The sequence below is a fragment of the Mytilus galloprovincialis genome, chromosome 13, assembly GCF_965363235.1.
Source record: "Mytilus galloprovincialis chromosome 13, xbMytGall1.hap1.1, whole genome shotgun sequence".
NCBI classification, from domain to species: Eukaryota; Metazoa; Mollusca; class Bivalvia; order Mytilida; family Mytilidae; genus Mytilus; species Mytilus galloprovincialis.
In genome coordinates, this window is record NC_134850.1 from 8,944,507 (window position 1) to 8,967,497 (window position 22,991).

General features: G+C 31.5%; 1 protein-coding gene across 2 annotated transcripts; it reads right to left on the bottom strand.

Moving 5' to 3' along the window:
* Positions 1-4,834: 4,834 nt before the first annotated feature.
* LOC143055927 (uncharacterized) lies at positions 4,835-22,800 on the bottom strand. 2 transcript variants are annotated; one of them, XM_076228975.1, is made up of 9 exons: positions 22,703-22,800; positions 21,161-21,522; positions 19,262-19,370; positions 16,889-17,032; positions 16,116-16,277; positions 15,178-15,263; positions 11,623-11,743; positions 5,786-5,935; positions 4,835-5,091 (listed from the first exon to the last, which is right to left on the bottom strand). In XM_076228975.1, exons 2-9 carry the CDS (start codon positions 21,505-21,507, stop codon positions 4,921-4,923), a joined length of 1,290 nt encoding a protein of 429 aa, XP_076085090.1. In that variant the 5' UTR covers positions 21,508-21,522; positions 22,703-22,800; the 3' UTR covers positions 4,835-4,920. The 2 variants fall into 2 exon arrangements, with proteins under 2 accessions (XP_076085090.1, XP_076085091.1); XM_076228976.1 differs by having other exon boundaries at positions 4,835-5,028; positions 22,703-22,799.
* Positions 22,801-22,991: the final 191 nt, after the last annotated feature.

Here is a 22,991-nt window from a genome sequence, read left to right on the forward strand (position 1 = left end):
TACTACTATACACATACGTGGATCACATCTACGAAACAAAGATTTAGGGGGTACCAGTACTCCTTATAAACTACTTCCGAATGAACGGAAACCTGTTAGTCAACTTAAATGGTACATTTTATATTAATGTTGCTTACGTTTATCAGATCTGTATCCCTGACATAGTTTAACTATCAAATGTTATCATAAACAATTGAAATAGATCAGGTATACAATTATATAGAAAATATGTAGAATTCTGATTGTGATGTATATATATATATATATTTTTTTAAAGTATTTCATTTTTTTCATATTCTGTCAAAAACGCAAAACAAATCACAAATATATGGCCGGACTTTTTTCTTTAAATATGTGGCAGATTTGGAAAGTACGTAATTTTCCGTCACAACTGAATGAAGTCAAACATGTAACGTCAAAGCGACGGCCCGCTGATGACGACGGGTTTGTTATACAGAGGAAAACACAAGGATAGGAAAGCAATTTTGCAAGGATCCTTAATATCAATAAATAAATCATAATTTAGAGTTGTGTTCGTTTCTACTCTTGTTTCCTCTTATCGTGTTGCTGAGGTTGCCTTCATTCTTAACTGTACGCGCTTTTACTGCGCATTTTGGTTGTTTCATTGCTGTTTTTTTCTCTCTCTCAATCGATTTATGAATCTCGAACAGCGGTATACTACTGTTGCCTTTATTTATGTCATTTTTTGCACTCCATTATCTTTTTAATTTTTTGTTTTAAGTTACACAACGACCAGTATTGTGTCACCTTTATAACAGTGACTATCTACACTATTGTAGCAAATGATTTTTCTTGATATTTGAGGAAAAAAAATATGTCATAGATTTCCAATAGATATCAATATTATTATCCGCTACAAATAAGTCTAATAAGTATGCTGTTGGAGAAATTAGAATAGAAAACAGGACCAAAAATTAGAATAAAATTGAGAATGGAAATGGGGAATGTGCCAAAGAGACAACAACCCGACCATAGAAAAAAACAACAGTAGAAGGTCACCAACAGGTCTTCAATGTAGCGAAAAATTCCCGCACCCGGAGGCGTCCTTCAGCTGGCCCCTAAATAGAAATATTAATGAATGGTTAGATTCGGCATATCAAAGAACCCCAGTAATTCAAATTTTGATAAAATCAAACGAATTTTAATTTTGGACCCTTTGGACCTTAATGTAGATCAATTTGAAAACAGGACCAAAAATTAAGAATCTTAATGAATGGTTAGATTCGGCATATCAAAGAACCCCAATAATTCATTTTTTTGATGAAATCAAACAAATTTTAATTTTGGACCCTTCTTGCCCCTAATTCCAAAACTCCCAAAAATCCATCCCAATTTTCCTTTTGTGGTCATAAATCTAGTGTTAAAATTTCATAGATTTCTATTTGATTATAACAAAGTTATTGTGTGAAAACCAAGAAAAATGCATTTGTGGGCCCTTTTTTGGCCCCTAATTCTAAACTGTTATGACCAAAACGTTTGTCTTACAGATGACCATAATTATGTTACTCTATCAAATTCAGAAATAAGACTTATATATAATATATACTTTAATCTTCAAATTTTTCACATTTTTTAGAAAAAAATTAAAAGTATGAAAGAGTCTTGATAGTTTGTTTTTTTATTCTGTATTCTTAACTTATTTAGACCTTTTATTTTACCACCCCATTACTCTCTATTCCTTTTTTACCCATTTTTAGCTCACCTGGCCTAAAAGGCCAAGTGAGCTTTTCTCATCACTTGGTGTCCGGCGTCCGTCGTCGTCCGTCGTCCGTCGTCGTCGTTTACTTTTAAAAAAATCTTCTCCTCTGAAACTACTGGGCCAAATTAAACCAAACTTGACCACAATCATCATTGGGGTATCTTGTTTCAAGATGGCCGCCATGGCTAAAAATAGAACATAGGGGTAAAATGCAGTTTTTGGCTCATAACTCAAAACCAAAGCATTTAGAGCAAATCTGACATGGGGTAGAATTGTTCAACAGGTGAAGATTTATCTGCCCTGAAATTTTCAGATGAATCGGATAACCCGTTGTTGGGTTGCTGCCCCTGAATTAGTAATTTTAAGGAAATTTTGCTGTTTTTGGTTATTATCTTGAATATTATTATAGATAGAGATAAACTGTAAACAGCAATAATGTTCAGCAAAGGAAGATCTACTAATAAGTCAACATGATCGAAATGGTCAGTTGACCACTTTAGGAGTTATTGCCCTTTATAGTCAATTTTTAACCATTTTTCGTAAATCTTAGTAATCTTTTAGAAAAATCTTCTCCTCTGAAACTACTGTGCCAAATTTAACCAAACTTGGCCCTAATCATCATTGGGGTATCTAGTTTAAAAAATGTGTCTGGTGACCCGGCCAACCAACCAAGATGGCCGCCATGGCTAAAAATAGAACATACGGTTAAAATACAGTTTTTGGCTTATAACTCAAAAACCAAAGCATTTAGAGCAAATCTGACAGGAAGTAAAATTGTTGATCAGGTCACGATGTATCTGCCCTGGAATTTTCAGATGAATCGGACATTTCGTTGTTGGGTTGCTGTCCCTGAAATGGTAATTTTAAGGAAATTTTGCTGTTTTTGGTTATTATCTTGAATATTATTATAGATAGAGATAAACTGTAAACAGCAATAATGTTCAGCAAAGGAAGATCTACTAATAAGTCAACATGATCGAAATGGTCAGTTGACCACTTTAGGAGTTATTGCCCTTTATAGTAAATTTTTAACCATTTTTCGTAAATCTTAGTAATCTTTTAGAAAAATCTTCTCCTCTGAAACTACTGGGCCAAATTTAACCAAACTTAGCCATAATCATCATTGGGGTATCTAGTTAAAAAAATGTGTCCGGTAACTCGGCCAACAAACAAAGATGGCCGCCATGGCTAAAAAAAGAACATGGGGGTAAAATGCAGTTTTTGGCTTATAACTCAAAAACCAAAGCATTAAGAGCAAATCTGACAGGAAGTAAAATTGTTGATCAGGTCACGATCTATCTGCCCTGGAATTTTCAGATGAATCGGATAATCGGTTGTTAGGTTGCTGCCCCTGAATTGGTAATTTTGAGGAAATTTTGCTGTTTTTTTGTTATTATCTTGAATATTATTATAGATAGAGATAAACTGTAAACAACAATAATGTACAGCAAAGTAAGAACTAAAAATAAGTCAGTATGACCAAAATAGTCAATTGACCCCCTAAGGAGTTATTGCCCTTCATAGTCAATTTTTAACAATTTTCTTAAAATTTGAAGATTTTCAATAACATTTTCCACAGAAAGTACTGTTATAGATAGAGATAATTGTAAGCAGCAAGAAGGTTTAGTAAAGTAAGATCTACAAACACATCACCATCACCAAAACACAATTTTGTCATGAATCCATCTGTGTCCATTGTTTAATATTCACATAGACCAAGGTGAGCGACACAGGCTCTTTTGAGCCTCTAGTTCTCTATACTTTATTTGTTGCCACTTTTCTTCACTATTATTCTATGTTCTGTAAGCACTATCAAGACCATCCAGACCCTCATAATGAACCGAATTTTAAGATTGTTATGTTATTTAGTGCCACAGGATGTTTTTTTTATAATATTTAAAAATATTTTGTAGTGATAGCTGTTTCTAACAATTAATGTTATGTTAAATTACTTGAAATGCTTTCCTATTTGGTTTTTAACTATCAATTTTATGATATCGCCATATTTTTGCATTTGAGTGAAAAGGCTCCACTATTTGCCATTTTTTCAATGGAATAAGATTTAATATTAATAATAATAGTTATATTGGTTTCTTTTATTCTTTTCTAACATTGAATAAGCATCAGTTTGTACATAGCAGCAATATTATATTTGTATAACATTGTAGAGCAGGATCTTTTGAGCACCTGATTTTGACCCAGCTTTTGGTGGGATTTGTGTTGCTAAGTCTTTAGTTTTTTTATGTTCTGGTGTTTATCTGATGGTCTTTTTTTTAACTGTTTAGCTGTATTTAGTGCTGTTGCTTGTCTGTTGGTCTTTTTGTTTTAGCAATGATGGCATTGTCTGATTATGTGTTATGGGCTTTGCTCAATGTTGAAGGCCATACCGTGACCTATATTTGTCCCTTTGGTATCTTTTGCCTGTTTTCTGTGTATGAATGAATATTTTTTTTACTTTATTCGTCTAGTTAATTTTAACAACAATTTCAACATTTGTTTAAGTACATCTTTGTAATTTTAAAGTTCAATTTCCTATGCAAATTGTCCTATTTCTGATTTTGCTGCCAAGAGTAAAACTGAAGCTGAAGGTTAACCCCAACATTCCATAAGTAAGACAAATGTCACACAAAAAAATCTCAAAAACTACTGGTTCATTGATTGGTACTTGTTTAATTGCCAGTGGCAAATATTTCATATATTTTCAGGACGAGAAAAAAAATCAACAATTAAACCAATAGGTACATTTTATTTCAACGGAATATAGGCCTTGTAATGCATGAAATGAGGACTGCCATTGCAAAATAATGGTGAATTGGATAGGGGGAGAAATATTGCCATCGACAGGTGACCTAGACAGAAACTTCATCGAGTTGTTCCTGTTGTTCATGTTGTTCATTTTGATAATGTTGTTCCTGCTAGTGCAACAATTTTATAATGATCAAATATATCAGGAGTTCTGTTGAAGCAATATTGATTAATAAAAAAAAAAATGTGTCATTTGGTCTCTTGTGAAGAGTTGTCTCATCAGCAATCATACCACTTCTTCTTTTTTTATATGACAGACAGCAAATCCACAACAAGCACTGAAAAAAAGGGTCTGACATCAATAACTAATTATAAATTACTAACCTTTAATTAGAAAACTATAAATGTCTAAAAAGTATCGTTATTTTACATGTTTGAATACAAAATCTATATTATCAAATGTTCAACACTTTCTTCTGATGCATGTCTTTCAATACACCCTCTGTCACTTCTTTACCTTTCTTTAAAATCTTCTTATGAAGGAGAGATAAGAACAGCTTTACCTGAAAAATAGGAAGCAATCTATCTAAAATCTTTTTATGGAGGAGAGATAAGAACAGCTTCACCTGAAAAATAGGAAGCAATCTATCTAAAATCTTCTTATGAAGGAGGGATAAGTACAGCTTCACTTGAAAAATAGGAAACAATCTATACAAGGTAAAAAATGGTGAAAATTGTGATTAATTGCTTTTTGCAAATGTAAAAGAAGGGTGAAAGATGTCAGAGGAACAGTCAAACTCAGAAATAGAAAATAAACTGACAACGCCATGGCTAAAAATGAAAAAGACAAACAGAAAAATAATAATATAGAAAACACAACATAGAAAACTAAAGACTGAGCAACACGAACCCCACCAAAAATTGAAGATGATCTCAGGTACTCCAGAATGATAAGCAGGTCCTGCTCCACATGTGGCACCCATTGTGTTGCTTGTGTTATTACAAATACGGTAAATACTCTAATTCGGTATGTCAAATTCATGAAAAGGGAAGGGGATTGTAGTTACGAACGAAAGAAACATATCCAATATCATCTGTGAAACCCATTTTTTCCTATACTTTATTTTTTGCCACTTTTTTTCACTATTATTCTATGTTCTGTAAGCACTATCAAGACCCTCATAATGAACCAAATTTTAAGATTGAAGACTTAAAAGTGAAGGGGATTGTAGTTACGACGCAAGAAACATATCCAATATCATCTGTGAAACCTCTTTATCTTTCGCCTTGATTATCTACTTTGTTATTTTCTTTTCTTACCTGATCAGGTGGTAGAAGTGTGTTGAAATAAGCAGGTAATTTCTTTCTACTGATATTCCCTCCCTTAATGATTTCCTCTAACACAGCCAGGTAATTATTTCTGTTCATGATCTGACTAGAAATAGCTAGAGTCTCCTCTTCATTAAATGCCTGTAACCATGGAAATATATATGTTGTAAGAGTACATGGAACAAATATAAAAGAAAAAGAAAATCAACAAAATAATAATTCTATATTATGCAGTTGTATATATTACACAGAACAAAGTTGCCCTATTAACAATTATATATATGTTACAGTAAATAGATGAAATTAGGAATAACATGTAATTACTAAAATTCAGGAATTACATGTAATCCCCGATGCACTTAGTAAATACTAGTAATTCCTGAAACGGCCCAGTTATTACCAGTTATTACTAATTTTAAAATAATTTTTACACCTATTTACTAACTGTTAACACAATGTTGTAATATGGTTAGCTGATCAAAAGTTGTAGTATACTAACTTTAGAAGATCAGTAAGTATTTTACTAAAATAAGCTGAGAAACATGGTTGATGAGTTGTGCATTTGCAAGTGAATAATTGAACCTCATATGTGACCTTCAATTCAATCCCTAGCTGGAGATAGGTTACCGATGTATTCAAAGTAAAATTTGTAAGGGTTTCGCGGAACCCAGTATCTCGACTACTTTTGCTGTTAGTCCCAGGCTCAACAAAATGGGGAAAAAATTCTACAGATACTAACTTTTGACTAGTACTTTAAAAAGCTTCTGTCCAAATTTAAATAAAATACAGGATGGTTTATGAAATCTGATACATGTTTAAAAAAAAATTAACTGCAGAGTGTATGTAATGTTAACTGAAAAAAAAAACGAAGTCCATTTATAAGTAACATGAGTAAAATATTATGAAAGTGTTTATAATTATATTTGTATTTTTTCATAATTAGATATTGTTTACACTACGTAAAATATGGAAAACTTGATTTTATTTTTACAAAATTTACTTCTTAATTTTCATGATTTTATTCTATAATCATAAACAAGCTTCTGTTCAAGTTTGGTAGAAATCCAGGATATTTTGAGAAAATTATTAGAATTTTAAAAAACTTTAACACAGTTGAAAATGTAAGGTTAATTGTTATAACAACTAAGTCCATTTGTAATTAAATACGGAAAAACTTGATTTTATTTTTGCAAAATTTATTTCTCTGAAATTATCTTATGATCATAAACAACCTTCTGTTCAAGTTTGGTAGACATCCAGGATATTTTAAGAAAATTTAAAAAACTTTAACATGTTTAACCACACAGTGAATATTTGTGGACGCTGCTGACGACAGAATGGTTTGCTATGTCTCGCTTTTGCGACAAAATTCGCAGGCTTGAAAAAAAGAAAAAGAAAGACAACATTTTAATTTAAAGAAACTATAAGATTTTAAGAATTTTCAAGATTATTTAATTAAATTTGGCAGTATCGAATGTCTATCATAAAAAAAGAGCTGGTGAAGTTGCCTATAAACTTCTCACAAATGTATTTCTCAATTTTGGATTGATATCATTGTCTTGCATGCTGAAAATGATTTTTAGGGAGTTTCAAAACTTTTAAAACAACCATTTTCCAGTTTAAATTCACAAACACTTAAAAACATTTTATGTGCTTTATGTAATTTATACGTGTTTCTCGTTTCTTGTTTTTTTATTTTATATAGATTAGACCGGTGGTTTTCCTGTTTGAATGGTTTTACACTAGTAATTTTGGGGCCCTTTATAGCTTGTTGTTCAGTGTGAGCCAAGGCCACTGACCTATATAGCTATATAATGGTTTACTTTTTTTAAATTGTTATTTGGATGGAGAGTTGTCTCATTGGCACTCACACCACATCTTCCTATATCTACTTAAGTAAGCCCTAAAATACCTACCCTTTTACTTTCTTATTTGATACCCTGAATTATATCTTTAATTTTAAAACAAAAATATCAAGTTAGTTAACAGCTGTAAAAATGACAAAAAAAAAATCAGTGAATACCAGTAATCACTGAAACAACTAGTAAATACATGTAATTACTAAATTGGCTAGTAATTACAGGTATTTACTGAACTGTTTAGCAATTACGTGTAATTTCTAATTTCACCTATTTACTGTAACATATACTGTATAAGAAACAGACCTCATCATGTCACCTAATTTAAAACATTGATCCATGACTCTAACCATAAAAATGTGGTCAAGTTCAGATAAACCCTTTAGGAAGTACACCACTAATTCATGGTCCCATTGCTTTCTATGTTAAATTCCTCCGTTTCAAGCAGGCACACCTCTTTTATTTTAAGTTCAAATAAAGTGGCAATCATTGCATTTCAAAGCAACACTTTATGGTGTCTTGTACTGAAAAAATCAACATACCTTACATTGCATATAAGAAAGAACTGGTTCCCAGAACTTCAGATGTACCAAAACAGGTACTTCAGATCTGACAAACAGACAAAATGTACCCTCTTTTTAAAATTTGGTGCAGTTTTTTTACTATTCAAAATTAAAAGTCCAAAAGTGTTCTACAATGATCACCAGTCCTTCAGCTTTCATTTGATACCAAAAATACCTAAATATTCTACATATTTTGAAAGTTACACTCATGCGTAGGAACTATTTTGTGTTAAATATGTACTACTTTCTGGTATGTGCTTTCTGGCCGGGCCTGAATTAGTGGTGTTACACCTATAACAGAACCAAACTTGCTATATTGACTTGAGCATTACTTTATTTCATTCTATGATCTATTTCAAGCAATAAAAAACATATAAAGCCTTAGTCCAAATACTATTTTATTAATTTAAAGCTCAAATTGGACTGGTAGTAACATATGGGTTATTCAAAGAAAACTGCATATGTATATTACCATTGGCCAATATATTTTTTTTATTCTCAATATCATTGTTTTATTTATTAATTTCTATTAGGAAAGCTATGTGCTTACTAATAGTCATATTTTTATCAGAGGTTCTTCATTAAATAACAATACATTAGTCCAAACTTAAGACATAAATGAGAAATTATCCCCCCTTTTTTCTTGAAATTGAAAAAAGGCTTTTTTTTTGCATGAAATATAATTCTGTGGTAAAACATAGATTAATAAGAGCAATTTATATATCCCTCAGCTAGATAACTTGCTAAACTGGTCCAAAATTACATGTACAGTGAGATTTAAGAATTCTTATATGAGTATATACCATTTGCCTAGATTGTAAAAGGCTACCATAAGAAAAACAAAAAAACTTGAAAAATCATGAGATTATTTTGACCAAGAGCTATTTTGTTCCATAAACAAGTCATAAAATACATGTTTTATTGATTTGAATCAGAAAAAATGCAAAAATGAGAACTTGGAGTCAAGTCTTAACTGCATGCATGTTGTATGACCATAAAAGGCTAACATATTTGAGTATGCCAATTTAAGAGCTTAAATTTCCCATAAGCAGGACGGTTGACCCAAAAAAGATGATTAGACATGATTACTAACATCCTATTTGACTTATTTTCATTGGAATAGGTACAACTTCTAAAAATTGGATTTCTGGTGATTCTCTGTAATAGGAAGTACACCACTAATTCATGGTCCCATTGCTTTCTATGTTAAATTCCTCCGTTTCAAGCAGGCACACCTCTTTTATTTTAAGTTCAAATAAAGTGGCAATCATTGCATTTCAAAGCAACACTTTATGGTGTCTTGTACTGAAAAAATCAACATACCTTACATTGCATATAAGAAAGAACTGGTTCCCGGAACTTCAGATGTACCAAAACAGGTACTTCAGATCTGACAAACAGACAAAATGTACCCTCTTTTTAAAATTTGGTGCAGTTTTTTTACTATTCAAAATTAAAAGTCCAAAAGTGTTCTACAATGATCACCAGTCCTTCAGCTTTCATTTGATACCAAAAATACCTAAATATTCTACATATTTTGAAAGTTACACTCATGCGTAGGAACTATTTTGTGTTAAATATGTACTACTTTCTGGTATGTGCTTTCTGGCCGGGCCTGAATTAGTGGTGTTACACCTATAACAGAACCAAACTTGCTATATTGACTTGAGCATTACTTTATTTCATTCTATGATCTATTTCAAGCAATAAAAAACATATAAAGCCTTAGTCCAAATACTATTTTATTAATTTAAAGCTCAAATTGGACTGGTAGTAACATATGGGTTATTCAAAGAAAACTGCATATGTATATTACCATTGGCCAATATATTTTTTTTATTCTCAATATCATTGTTTTATTTATTAATTTCTATTAGGAAAGCTATGTGCTTACTAATAGTCATATTTTTATCAGAGGTTCTTCATTAAATAACAATACATTAGTCCAAACTTAAGACATAAATGAGAAATTATCCCCCCTTTTTTCTTGAAATTGAAAAAAGGCTTTTTTTTTGCATGAAATATAATTCTGTGGTAAAACATAGATTAATAAGAGCAATTTATATATCCCTCAGCTAGATAACTTGCTAAACTGGTCCAAAATTACATGTACAGTGAGATTTAAGAATTCTTATATGAGTATATACCATTTGCCTAGATTGTAAAAGGCTACCATAAGAAAAACAAAAAAACTTGAAAAATCATGAGATTATTTTGACCAAGAGCTATTTTGTTCCATAAACAAGTCATAAAATACATGTTTTATTGATTTGAATCAGAAAAAATGCAAAAATGAGAACTTGGAGTCAAGTCTTAACTGCATGCATGTTGTATGACCATAAAAGGCTAACATATTTGAGTATGCCAATTTAAGAGCTTAAATTTCCCATAAGCAGGACGGTTGACCCAAAAAAGATGATTAGACATGATTACTAACATCCTATTTGACTTATTTTCATTGGAATAGGTACAACTTCTAAAAATTGGATTTCTGGTGATTCTCTGTAATAGGAAGTACACCACTAATTCATGGTCCCATTGCTTTCTATGTTAAATTCCTCCGTTTCAAGCAGGCACACCTCTTTTATTTTAAGTTCAAATAAAGTGGCAATCATTGCATTTCAAAGCAACACTTTATGGTGTCTTGTACTGAAAAAATCAACATACCTTACATTGCATATAAGAAAGAACTGGTTCCCGGAACTTCAGATGTACCAAAACAGGTACTTCAGATCTGACAAACAGACAAAATGTACCCTCTTTTTAAAATTTGGTGCAGTTTTTTTACTATTCAAAATTAAAAGTCCAAAAGTGTTCTACAATGATCACCAGTCCTTCAGCTTTCATTTGATACCAAAAATACCTAAATATTCTACATATTTTGAAAGTTACACTCATGCGTAGGAACTATTTTGTGTTAAATATGTACTACTTTCTGGTATGTGCTTTCTGGCCGGGCCTGAATTAGTGGTGTTACACCTTTATCTTATGTCTTTACACTAAATACATAGGATGTTGGATGTGTACTGTGATTTATATTTTTGTCTTTAATATATAATTTTTTCATTAGTTGCAACACTATGAGAAGTGGAAGTGGAAGTTTTAGGCCTTTGAACACCCTGTGTCAGACATCAAAGGAAAGCCCACACTTCCAAAAAAAATAAAATTAAACATTTGTTTTTTCATTACAAATGCATGAAAAATCTAAAGAGAATCATTTCCCCCAAATTTTAATGGCTTAACATCTCAGAAACAAGAACCAAAAATACTGAACTTGCATTTGTTCTGTTTTATATATTATATATACTTTCAATTAAACAGTTTTTCAAAATGCTTGTTATTTTGAAACAGAGAAGCCAACATCCTTAAAAAATCAATTCATTCTGCAAATCCTACTTCTCCTTACCTGATGGTACCATCCAGTTGGGATAATTAACATTTCTCCTGCAGTTACTGTAACCTCTAGATACTGGGCTTTATCAAAATGTGGGTACTTGGTTGAATCTGGCACAAAAGCATCAATTGGGCTGAAAAAAGAAAACAGTGAATATTAGCTAAGGATGATATGACAAATTAAAACTTTATGAAAATCTGAAAAAGCAAACCAATCTTGTTCAGAAGGCATCATTATGAACAGCTAAATGTTTACTGTCAAATCATTTATACCAATAATGGTCATACCAATTTTTGACCATTGCAAAAAATTAAACATTTGTTTTTTCATTACAAATTTTATTTATAACACTATTAGTTATTACTTTATGATATGGTACATGTACAAAAATCAACAACAAAAATCGATTCGGTTTGGTCCCAGATGACTTTTAAAATGTTTTTATCATTTAAAAAGCTCCAAATTATCTCCCTTTGGTGCAAAAATGCCTTTTTTGGCATTAAAATTGAAATATCTTCTTTAACTCATCGGTGACCTATATTTTTTATTATTGTTTTCAAATAAGCTTTACAAAAACTAAATAATTGTAAAATTTTAGCGTTTTCTGTAATTAAATTCTTTTTTTATTTCAATTTTACCTTTATTTCACCTATTAGTTCAACAGAAAAATAGGACATTAACAAAAATATATGCTTCTTAAAAAATCGGAGGCAGATTGTGAGCTTAAATGAACGGTGACCCTATTTTTTTATTTTACTTTTCTATTAAGTATATGATAAAGTTCATTTATGAAAAAATATAGAGAAATCCTATATTAGGAAAACAAGAGTGCACACACTGAAATGTCTCGCCTTCTTTACTAATCATTGATATTATGTTGATACTCCTAAATATAAAGCTTTATTACGACTGTCACATAAACTTAACATGAACAATGAAAATGAGGTCAAGGTCAGTTGAACCATATGCCAGGCAGACATGTACAGCTAACAATGCTTCCATACAACAAATATAGTTGACCTATTGCTTATAGTTTAAGAAAATAGACCAAAACACAAAAACTTAACAGTGAGCAATGAACCGTGAAAACCAGGTCAAGGTCAAATAAAACCTGTACGACTGACATATAGATCATAAAATATTTCAATACACCAAATATAGTTGACCTATGAGATAAAGTATTAGATAAAAAGACCAAAACTCAAAAACTTAACTTTGACCACTGAACCATGAAAATGAGGTCAAGGTCAGATGACATCTGCCCGCTACACATGTACACCTTACAATCATTCCATACAACAAATATAGTAAACCTATTGCATAAAGTATGAGAAAAACAGACCAAAACACAAAAACTTAACTATAACCACTGAACCATGAAAATGAGGCCAAGGTCAGATGACACCTGCCAGTTGGACATGTACACCTTACAATCATTCCATACAACAAATATAGTAAACCAATTGCATTAAGTATGAGAAAAACAGACCAAAACACAAAAACTTAACTATAACCACTGAACCATTAAAATGAGGTCAAGGTCAGATGACACCTGCCAGTTGGACATGTACACCTTACAGTCCTTCCATACACTGAATATACTAGACCTATTGCTTATAGTATCTGAGATATGGACTTGACCACCAAAACTTAACCTTGTTCACTGATCCATGAAATGAGGTCGAGGTCAAGTGAAAACTGTCTGACGGGCATGAAGACCTTGCAAGGTACACACATACTAAATATAGTTATCCTATTACTTACAGTAAGAGAGAATTTAACATTACAAAAAATATTAACTTTTTTTTCAAGTGGTCACTGAACTATGAAAATGAGGTCAAGGACAATGGACATGTGACTGACGGAAACTTCGTAACATGAGGCATCTATATACAAAATATGAAGCATCCAGGTCTTCCACCTTCTAAAATATATAGCTTTTAAGAAGTGAGCTAACACCGCCGCCGCCGCCGGATCACTATCCCTATGTCGAGCTTTCTGCAACAAAAGTTGCAGGCTCGACAAAAAATTGGATTGAGACCCGCGAGCCCCCTTAAGACTGAACACAAGTCAGCCACTTCTATTTGAGCCAAGAAACGTCTAAAATTAGCAGAGATACTAAAATTGTGAAGATTTCAGTATTTTTACATGAATTACTGATGCTAGTTCCTGATGCAGGTGAAGTGCCATGACAAATATTTTCCTCTACATACTATCTTTTGATTGTATGAAGCTTCTGTTCTAATTAGGTACAAATCCAAGAAAGTTATTAAAAAAAATAATAATAATTCAATAAGGTTGTGTATAGTTCATGTATCTACATGTATCTATGAGGGTCTGGATGGGGGATCTGTTATTCTGTAAACATTTAATTTTCACCCCTTTTTTCTCTAATCTTCAAAAAAATAACCCCTTTTTTCTCTGATCTTCATTTTTTTTGCCCATTATTCTCTAATCTTCATTTTTTAAGGGCATTATTCTTTAATCATTTAACCCCATCCAAACCCTCATCTATGTTCTAAGGTTAAAAATAATTTTAAAGTTGCAAAATTAAATCATTTTAAAAAAGTACACTAAATGCATGTGTCAAGACAACTCAGAAAAATACAAATTTTACACTAAATAACACACAAATGGAAAACTTATACAAACAAAATAAAATTGATTGTTAGAAGCTTCTGTCCAAGTTTGATAAAAATCCAAGATACTTTAAGAAAGTCATTAAAATTTTAAATATTTCAATAAGGTTGGGTTTTCATGAATTTACATTTATCTATGATCTATGGTAAATAATTATTTAAAAAGTGCAAAAAATAAATCATTTACAATGTAAAAAAGTAAACTAAATGCATGTGTTAAGACAACTCAGCAAAATACAAATTTTACTGTAACAATTACACACAAATGGAAAACTTATACAAACAAAATAAAATTCTATTACTATAGTAAACAAATACAAGCTCTAAAGCAGTGATTGAATACAAACGCCAAGAACATCTTTAAAGTGTGTGTTAGAGGTGTAACGTTACACATAATTAATTCCCTATTTTTGCAATACTTCAGGAAAGATTTTATACATAAAATAAATGGAAATGGGGAATGTGTCAAAGAGACAACAACCCGACTAAAGAGTACATCTGAGCTGATTCAGATAGAAATCGACCTTATACCATGTACAAGTGTTCAATTGGCCATTTCAGAATCCAAAGGACTATGGGTAATTTCATTGTTGTACCCCTAAATGAAAATAACGTCACGTCATTGGTTAAATTTCCATTGTTTAGGACGATTTTGACCAATCACGATGTTTTGGTGTACACTTTTGAAAATATTACCCAGAATGCATTAGATTCTGAAACGGCGAATTGTTCATGTATAAGACTTTGATTGTTTTTGGACATAAGAATTTAAAATTTCTATCCCCAGTGAATCGTTACACCACTAATGTGTCTTCAGTACTCATATCACAACCACAAGTGTATAGAATTACAATGTAATACTCGTAGTGAAACGTTACACCACTAATGTATATGTAAATGTATACAACAACAATACATGTATTTATACCTATCATATCGGACACAATCCAGAGGAAAATGACATTTCCTGTTTGGATATATATATAATAACTCATCCTGTCCTGGTGGAAAAAGCTTGTAAACAAAAATATAAAAATAATTGTCCTTTATTTATTTCAACAGTTTATATACATCAGACTATTCCTTGATAAAAACTGATATTTAAATACTGAATAGTCCTGAAAGAAAATTTATCATAAATAAGAATATAATGTTCTCCATTAAATTGTTTTAAATTTGTCCTTTCTGGCTTCTAAGCTGACTATGCAGTGTAGGTTTTGCTAATTTTTGAAGGTTGTATGGTGACCTGTTGTTATTAATTTTTGTGTCATTTAGTCTTTTGTGGATATACCCTATCTTTTTATTTTCATATTATATGTTTCATCATGCTTACGGAAAACTATTTGCACGAATCAAGTGATATTTTAAATTAAGCTTGATACATGTCAGAGTAATGTGATTCATAAAGCTAACAATGTTAACAATTGCACTTGATTTTAGGTTTAGATTTTTTGGGGGTGAGCATTATTAAACATGTAATAGTGATAGAGATCAATGCTTATGCTTAAGTATTTAAACAAATCACTCGTCGATTCATTCATTAAAAAAAGACTTACTGCTTTAACTTGTTGAATGTATATCAGTAGCAATTCAAGTCTAAGTAAGTGTAGCCTAGGTATTATGTAATACTTCATCATTTACTATATTACTGTGTTTCTGCTTTCTAGATTAGCACTACATGTACTATCAAGATGGTGCTTTTGAATTGATGTAAAAATTAAGAATGGCCAGTAGGCAGGGTAGGTTCAAATAACCATTTTGATGGAAAATTTATATAAAATATAGAATGGCCAGTAGGCAGGGTAGCTAGGCTCAAATAACCATTTTGATGGAAATTTTATATAAATGAATGTCAATGTATCTTACCATCCATGACTTTTGTCCATACAATACAGCATTTGTAGCAGTCCAGTTGTAAGGGTCCATATGTAAACTGGACCTAGAAAATTGTGAACCCCATAGCATCAAACAGTCCCATGGTCTAACTTCATCTGGGAACAGATTAAAGAAATTTTCTTCTGCATACACCTGTAATTAAAAAAAAAGTCAAAGTTCGTGTTTTTATTCAGTTTATTGTCAAATTAACATTATAACTTATCTGTAGTATCAAATCTATATGAGAGTTATCACAGTTAATTTTAGTAAGAGATTTATTTATGCCTTTTTCGTTAATAGAAAAAATGGTCTTGTAATTTATATCAGAATCAGATATATCACAGCTAATTTTAGCAAGAGATTTCTTCATACCTTTTTCATAAATATAAAAAAAACGGGAATATAAATTGACTTGAAATTGCACTAAACTTAGATAGTGTCTCATATTTAGATATAAGAAGATGTGGTATGAGTGCCAATAAGACAACTCTCCATCCAAGTCAGGATTTGTAAAAGTAAACCATTATAGATCAAAGTACGGCCTAGCCCTTCAACCCCTGAACATGGAGGTTTTTATGTTTATTTTTCTCCCCCAAATATTTTCCTTATATGTTTGATTCATTTTGATGAAAAAGCACCAACAAGAAACTGATTTTAAACAAAAGCACCTTGATCATGACCTGGTCGGTTAAAACTGTTAGTCTAACTATAATATCTATGTTTTTTCTACAGTTAAAGTGACAGTATTACTGTACATCACATACATTAGGACCAATATCTTTCTTAAGTTCAGGTCTGGTGACTATAAATAGTTCATCCTCAAGATAGGTCCAACCTTTTGGTCCAGAAGTGTCCAGCTCACTAATAAAAGTGTCCATGTCCACTGCTACTGCTGCAGGTTTGCTATTCTGAAGGAAAAATCATTTTTTTTCAGCTAGTTTAAAATGAGTTAGAAACAAACGCATTTGTGAAGTAACTTTGATAAACGTTGACTCCACAGAAGAAGCACTTTAATAGAACTACTGTTAACAAGCAATTGAAAAATGGTGCACGTGGCAAATTTAAAGTATATCATAGACTGTTTAAAGTAGAGACAATAAGTTATAATATCAAGCTTTCCACCACGAGACAACAGCTCCTACTTCAAGGATTCCTTAACACAGCATTGTTGAGTCTTGCTAGGCTTTTGCTCTTAATTTTTGGTTACTACTCAAGTTGTCATTTAGCATGTTTAGAGAAGTCTGAACTTTTTTAGCACTTAAATAATTTTAGACTTAACTGTATTTTTTTGTTGATCCTATATTGACATTTAATAATATTGATTTTAATGGCCTTACTGATGTACATGAGTTTAAAAGTTTGGAAGTGTTTTCATGCAGTTACAAAAAGTTTCATCTGAAAAGGGAGATGTGAACAATAGTCTATAGTCGCCGTCACGTAAAATTGGCACCATGTTTTTTGTTAAAAATTTTTTAAATATCAGCCGTGTTTACTCAAGATGATGTTTTTCTTTTAGCGGAAGTAAAATCCTGTCCAAATATCCACCACTGTCCTACCTTTTATTGTGTTTGCACTGTACAATCCTGACCTTCACATTTTTCAAGATTATTTACATTGTAAAACCGCCATCCTGGTTTCTATGAGGGTCCCTTATTCCATAACATTCGTTACTCTCCAGTAATATCATTGTCATTGATGATACAATTTCCAGCGCTTTTTACGTTAGGATGACACGAAAAAGCTCCGAGAGACACAAGAAAATGGAGAACACGTGGAACTCCACGGCAACACTTCCGGTAATAACAATGTCGGATTACACCATACAAATTAATCTTGGATTATGTGAAGGTCAGGATTATACAGTGCAAACACAATAAAAGGTAGGACAGTAGTTGATTTTTGGAATGATATTTGATTCCGCTAATTGAAAAACATGATCTTTAGTAAATGCGGTCGATATTTAAGAAAATTTGACAAAAAACATGGTGCCAATTTTACGTGACGGTGACTATAGTGCAGACTTGCAAGCCTAAATGTAGTCAATACTATTTTTATTTTTTTACAAGCTGGAGTATTTTAGTAACCTATTTTTAAATACAAAATTCAGCAATTTTAGAAATATTTAGTTAAGATAACAAGTTTTCAAATTTTTACTTATTAATTAACAATTTTTTAAGTCATTTTTAACCAAGTTAAAAATTGCTGGAGTCTTAACTTTTTATAGTTGATTTCATGTTGTATGCTTTTAAACATATTTTGGTATATTTTTAATTTAGTAATTTTGTGTACAAACTTGTGTACTTTTGTTTATACATGCAAAGCGCTTAGAGTAATCATGGTAGTTGTAGTTTTATATAATGCGCTATAAAATTTGCCTTGTAATAAATAAATAAAAAGTAGTGTTATAAACTGGCTGTTTCTGTAATGGCACTACTATAGATTCAAGGTTTGCTGTATTGGCCTCAAGGCCCGTAGGGTCGAGCCTCGAGGGCTAATACAGCTGATTGAGAATCTATACAGTCCCAATACAGAATCAGCCAGTTCATAACACTTTTATTAAATAATTCAACTTTGTCAATAAAGACTTGTCCTGAATATAGGGCCAATATTTCCAATACGGACTGGCAATGAATCTTGAATTACATGCACAATATATTATATGTTTACATGTTATTCAGGATTCATTGCCAGTCCGTATTGGAAATATTGGACCGGGCTGAATAGCAATATAGATCACATGATTTATATGACCAGGACGACGTCACCTGCTGTTTTGGTAGTATTATGGTTGTTTTAATCGTATTATTTTAAAAAGTACTCTATTATTCGCACCTCTGTCTGGCAATATTAATGTTAATTTTGGAGTGAAAAATTGTGAACTATATATATATACATGTACAACCCTGAATATGGAAGATGCATGAAATTGTGTTGTGTTTTTTTGTGTTGTTTAATTGATGTCCTGTGGATGTAAACATATATATATATAAACATTGTACCATGTCTTTTATTCACCAGTTATGTAATTTATCAAAAAACAATGATCAATCAATCATTTTATTTTTATCCAAGGAGACTCAGAGACAACTCATGCACAAATTGAAGCATGCAGAGAGAGAGAGAAAAGACCTACTCACCACAACAGCTTTTACCATAACTTTTTCATCTGCATAATTTTGTTGAAAGAAACGTTTTGTCCAGTTTATAGCTGGCCATTTATCAACAACGTCCGTTATTATAACAGGCCTACAAAACATATAAATTCATAATTTATAAAAATATAATTTATTATTCAAACTGTTTCAAAATCATGGCCAATGATGAGCTGTTATTCTTCAACTTCATTGTGTTCTTTAATCATTAATCTTTAATGGATAGTTGTCTCATTGGCTACATGTACAGTCAGGGGACTTACTGAAATAAGTGATTTTTAAATCAGCTGCAAATTCTATTTTAGTTGAAAAAATGCTGTAATAATGGCTTTACATAATGAACTAATTCTTTCTTAACAGATTTTTCCCAGCAGTGGGAGTATTTTTCCTGTAAAGTTCAAGGTTTCATCTTTCAGATTATGTAATAAAATTCTACTGTTCGCGTGATAAAAATTTCACTGTTCGGGGGTGTTGAAATTAGTGGGGGTTATTAAAAAAATGATACTTAAAGAAGTGAGTTTTGAGAAGGAAATTGAGGTATGATACTTAAACAGTGATTTTTATGTCATTATCCTAGATTCAGTACAAGGTCATCACCTGAAATGACCTGGTCATCCTAGACAACACAGATGTTGGTTCTGATAAGTTTAGAAACATGATTAGTCCCTGGATCATTAGTATTCTATATTTAAAGCTACAGTAAAATTAAATCACTTCTTCTAGTGATTATTTTGTACTACTTAAATGAGGGGGAGGACAGGGGAAAGGGAGACAGGGAGAAAGGGGGTAGAAGAAAGGAGAAAGGGGGTGGGAGAAAGGAGAAAGGGGGTAGGAGAAAGGAGAGGAAGGCTGGGAGAAAGGAGAAAAAGTTGGAGAAAGGAGAAAAAATAAAATATCTCTCTTTTAAAATAAAATTTTTGCGGTCGTATAAAAATTTCTAATATTTCAAGAAAAAATATCTCAAAAGGAGATGTTTTATTCTAATGGGAGAAAGGAGAACGGGGGTAGGAGAAAGGAGAAGAGGGGTGGGAGAAGGGAGAAGGGTACCCCCCTGTGCTCCCCCTCTTAAATAGGTGATTATTAAAGAAAGACAACTTTTACTTTCAACTTTTATAGAAATAATGTTACTTGAATCAGTGATTTAGAAAATCACTCATTTAAAGCTAAGATTAATCATTGTTAATACTTCAAATATCACACAAGTTGTCAAATACAAATGGGTCACCTAACTTACTTCCATTAAAAACACTTCAATTCACAAATAATAATAATGTGCACACACAATTATAAGTACATCCTCAACAGCATCTTACGTGCAAACTTTCACCATTGCAAAAGGCCTGAACTATACACAATGTTTACCCTTTGTCATGATTGTCCGATCATAATCGTAAAAAAGCAGCCTTAAATTACCAAAGACTGTGTAAAACAAAAGTTGTTAAATTATATACATGTACAATTTGTACAAATATTTAGCATGCATAGTACCTTCAAATATAAACCATGTAATAAATCAATAATGCATACATGTACATGTATAACAAACACAAAATTTGTGGTCCAATTAAAATTATACCATTTGCCAGCATTAGATATCAAACATAAGGCCATTCTTAAAAAAAAATTGTTGGGTGTTGCCTTCCCATGACTTGTGTGTGTTTTCTTTTTATAACAACAAGTAGTACTTGTGAGTTCGATGTTCTAGACAAGAAAATTTCATTACAGCAGGAAAAATTCTTAAAAATATTTTTTTTAAACGAAATGTGTTATAAATTTTTTGGGGAAGACAACATCAAACAAATTAAACCCCTGCTGCATCATTAGTACTGTATATATATATATGTACATCAAAACAATAAATATTGTAGTCACATAAAATCCTACCATTTGCCATCATATATATCCCAGAATTCATCTAAGGACAGGCCTGACCTCTTTTCTATGCTCCACTGATCTAAAGGGTGGTTATAAAATTCCATATTCTCTTCCCTTGTTTTTTCAGCTTTTGTGTAATCATAAATATAAGGAACTGAAGTCAAATTAATGGTTTCATCGGACGCAGAAAGTAAATAATCTGATTTATTGGCAGCGCTGAAGGATACAGCTGAAACCAAGACAACAGAAATGATGAGCACCAGCAGGAGGCGTAGGGGTGTGACTAATTCCTCTGACTCCATCTGTTTAGCCAGTCTTTCTGCTTGTAGCAGCTCCTTAGATATGTGTCTTTTCATTACTTATTCTTCATTCTGTAAATTAACAAAGAATTTTTTTCTTTCTGTGATTTAAAAAAAGATTTTTCTCCATTTTGTGAATAAGAGAAATATATTTTATTATGATAATTAGCATTTAGAACAGTCTAATTATTTGTTGTTTCAGCAATATATAACATGTATAAAATTCTGAAAGAAAATTAAAAACTTTATTATTGACAAACTTCAAAATGAAAATTTAATCATTTGTTAATGTAGTTTAATTTGTTAAACAGAATAAATGGGGAATGTGTCCATGGGACTCAGATGATGCCCCTTCTTGCACAATTAATGGTATAAACATGATAAAGGTATTAACTCAAGAACAGTTAATGTGACACACCCAGTCTGAACCAAAATCTTTTTCTAACTGCTAGTCCGAAGACCAACATTCCAACATTTTTCTTATGTACCTGTATCTGTTTTAAAAAATCTTTTGCAAATACTAACTTGTCCGAATAAGATCCATAAATATATATCTTCAATTTAAAGTTATTTTTTTTACAGGATTTGATGCATGAAATGAAGTTGAGGTCAAGTGAAAACTGCCTGACAGACTTGACAACCTTGCACTTACGTATGCATATATATGCTAAAAAAAGTCACATGTATCCAGTTACTCAAAAATAATTCAGAGCATGAAGAGGATTATTAAGGTTATCTATCATGCCTGTGGGATTATTTTTATCAGAGCTCTTCAAAAGTAGTAGTCCAAAAGTTTTGACCACTCAAAATTTGCCAAGGATTACCATATTTTTGGTATTTTGCAATTTCTATGCGGCTGTCAAAGACTTTCTCCAAAATCTTGTTAAAGTACCATTCTATTTTTTAAGACTGTATGTTCAGGTCTCTCGATGTATTATTGGAATAACATGAATAGTGTGTTGGGTTGCTGTTTCATTGACAATTTTCTATAGACCATATCAATTTAATAACTTTTGAAATCTTTATTTTGCATTAATACACTGTAAATACAGAAATTATTGCATGCATTTATCATGTTTATTATTCAGATTTTGTTGTTTAAGACTAAAATGTGATTTTAATTTTTGAGATTTCAAAATGTGATCGAGTTAAAACTATTGCGTTTAATATACAGTACCTATCATATTTTCGCAAAAAAAAAAACATCGCAGATAATGTCTGAATTTAAAGTATTAGAAAGATAATCACTTACTGAGTTACGGCTTGTTTTCTGTTTCATCTGATGAACTGTAAACTTCGTTCACAATACATTGCACCTTTCCACATAATATATACCCTGAAAATTACAAAAAAAATATTTCTAATATTTTTTAGAAAAACACATAATTAAAATATTGATATTTGCTTTAAAATATTCATGAACACAAACAGTGAACTATAGAAAACGTGCGAATTAAATGATTCGTAGCAAATTTTCCCAATGGAATATTGTGCTGCTCAAAGTGCTAAAAAATCAATTCTATAACAATAACATCACATGT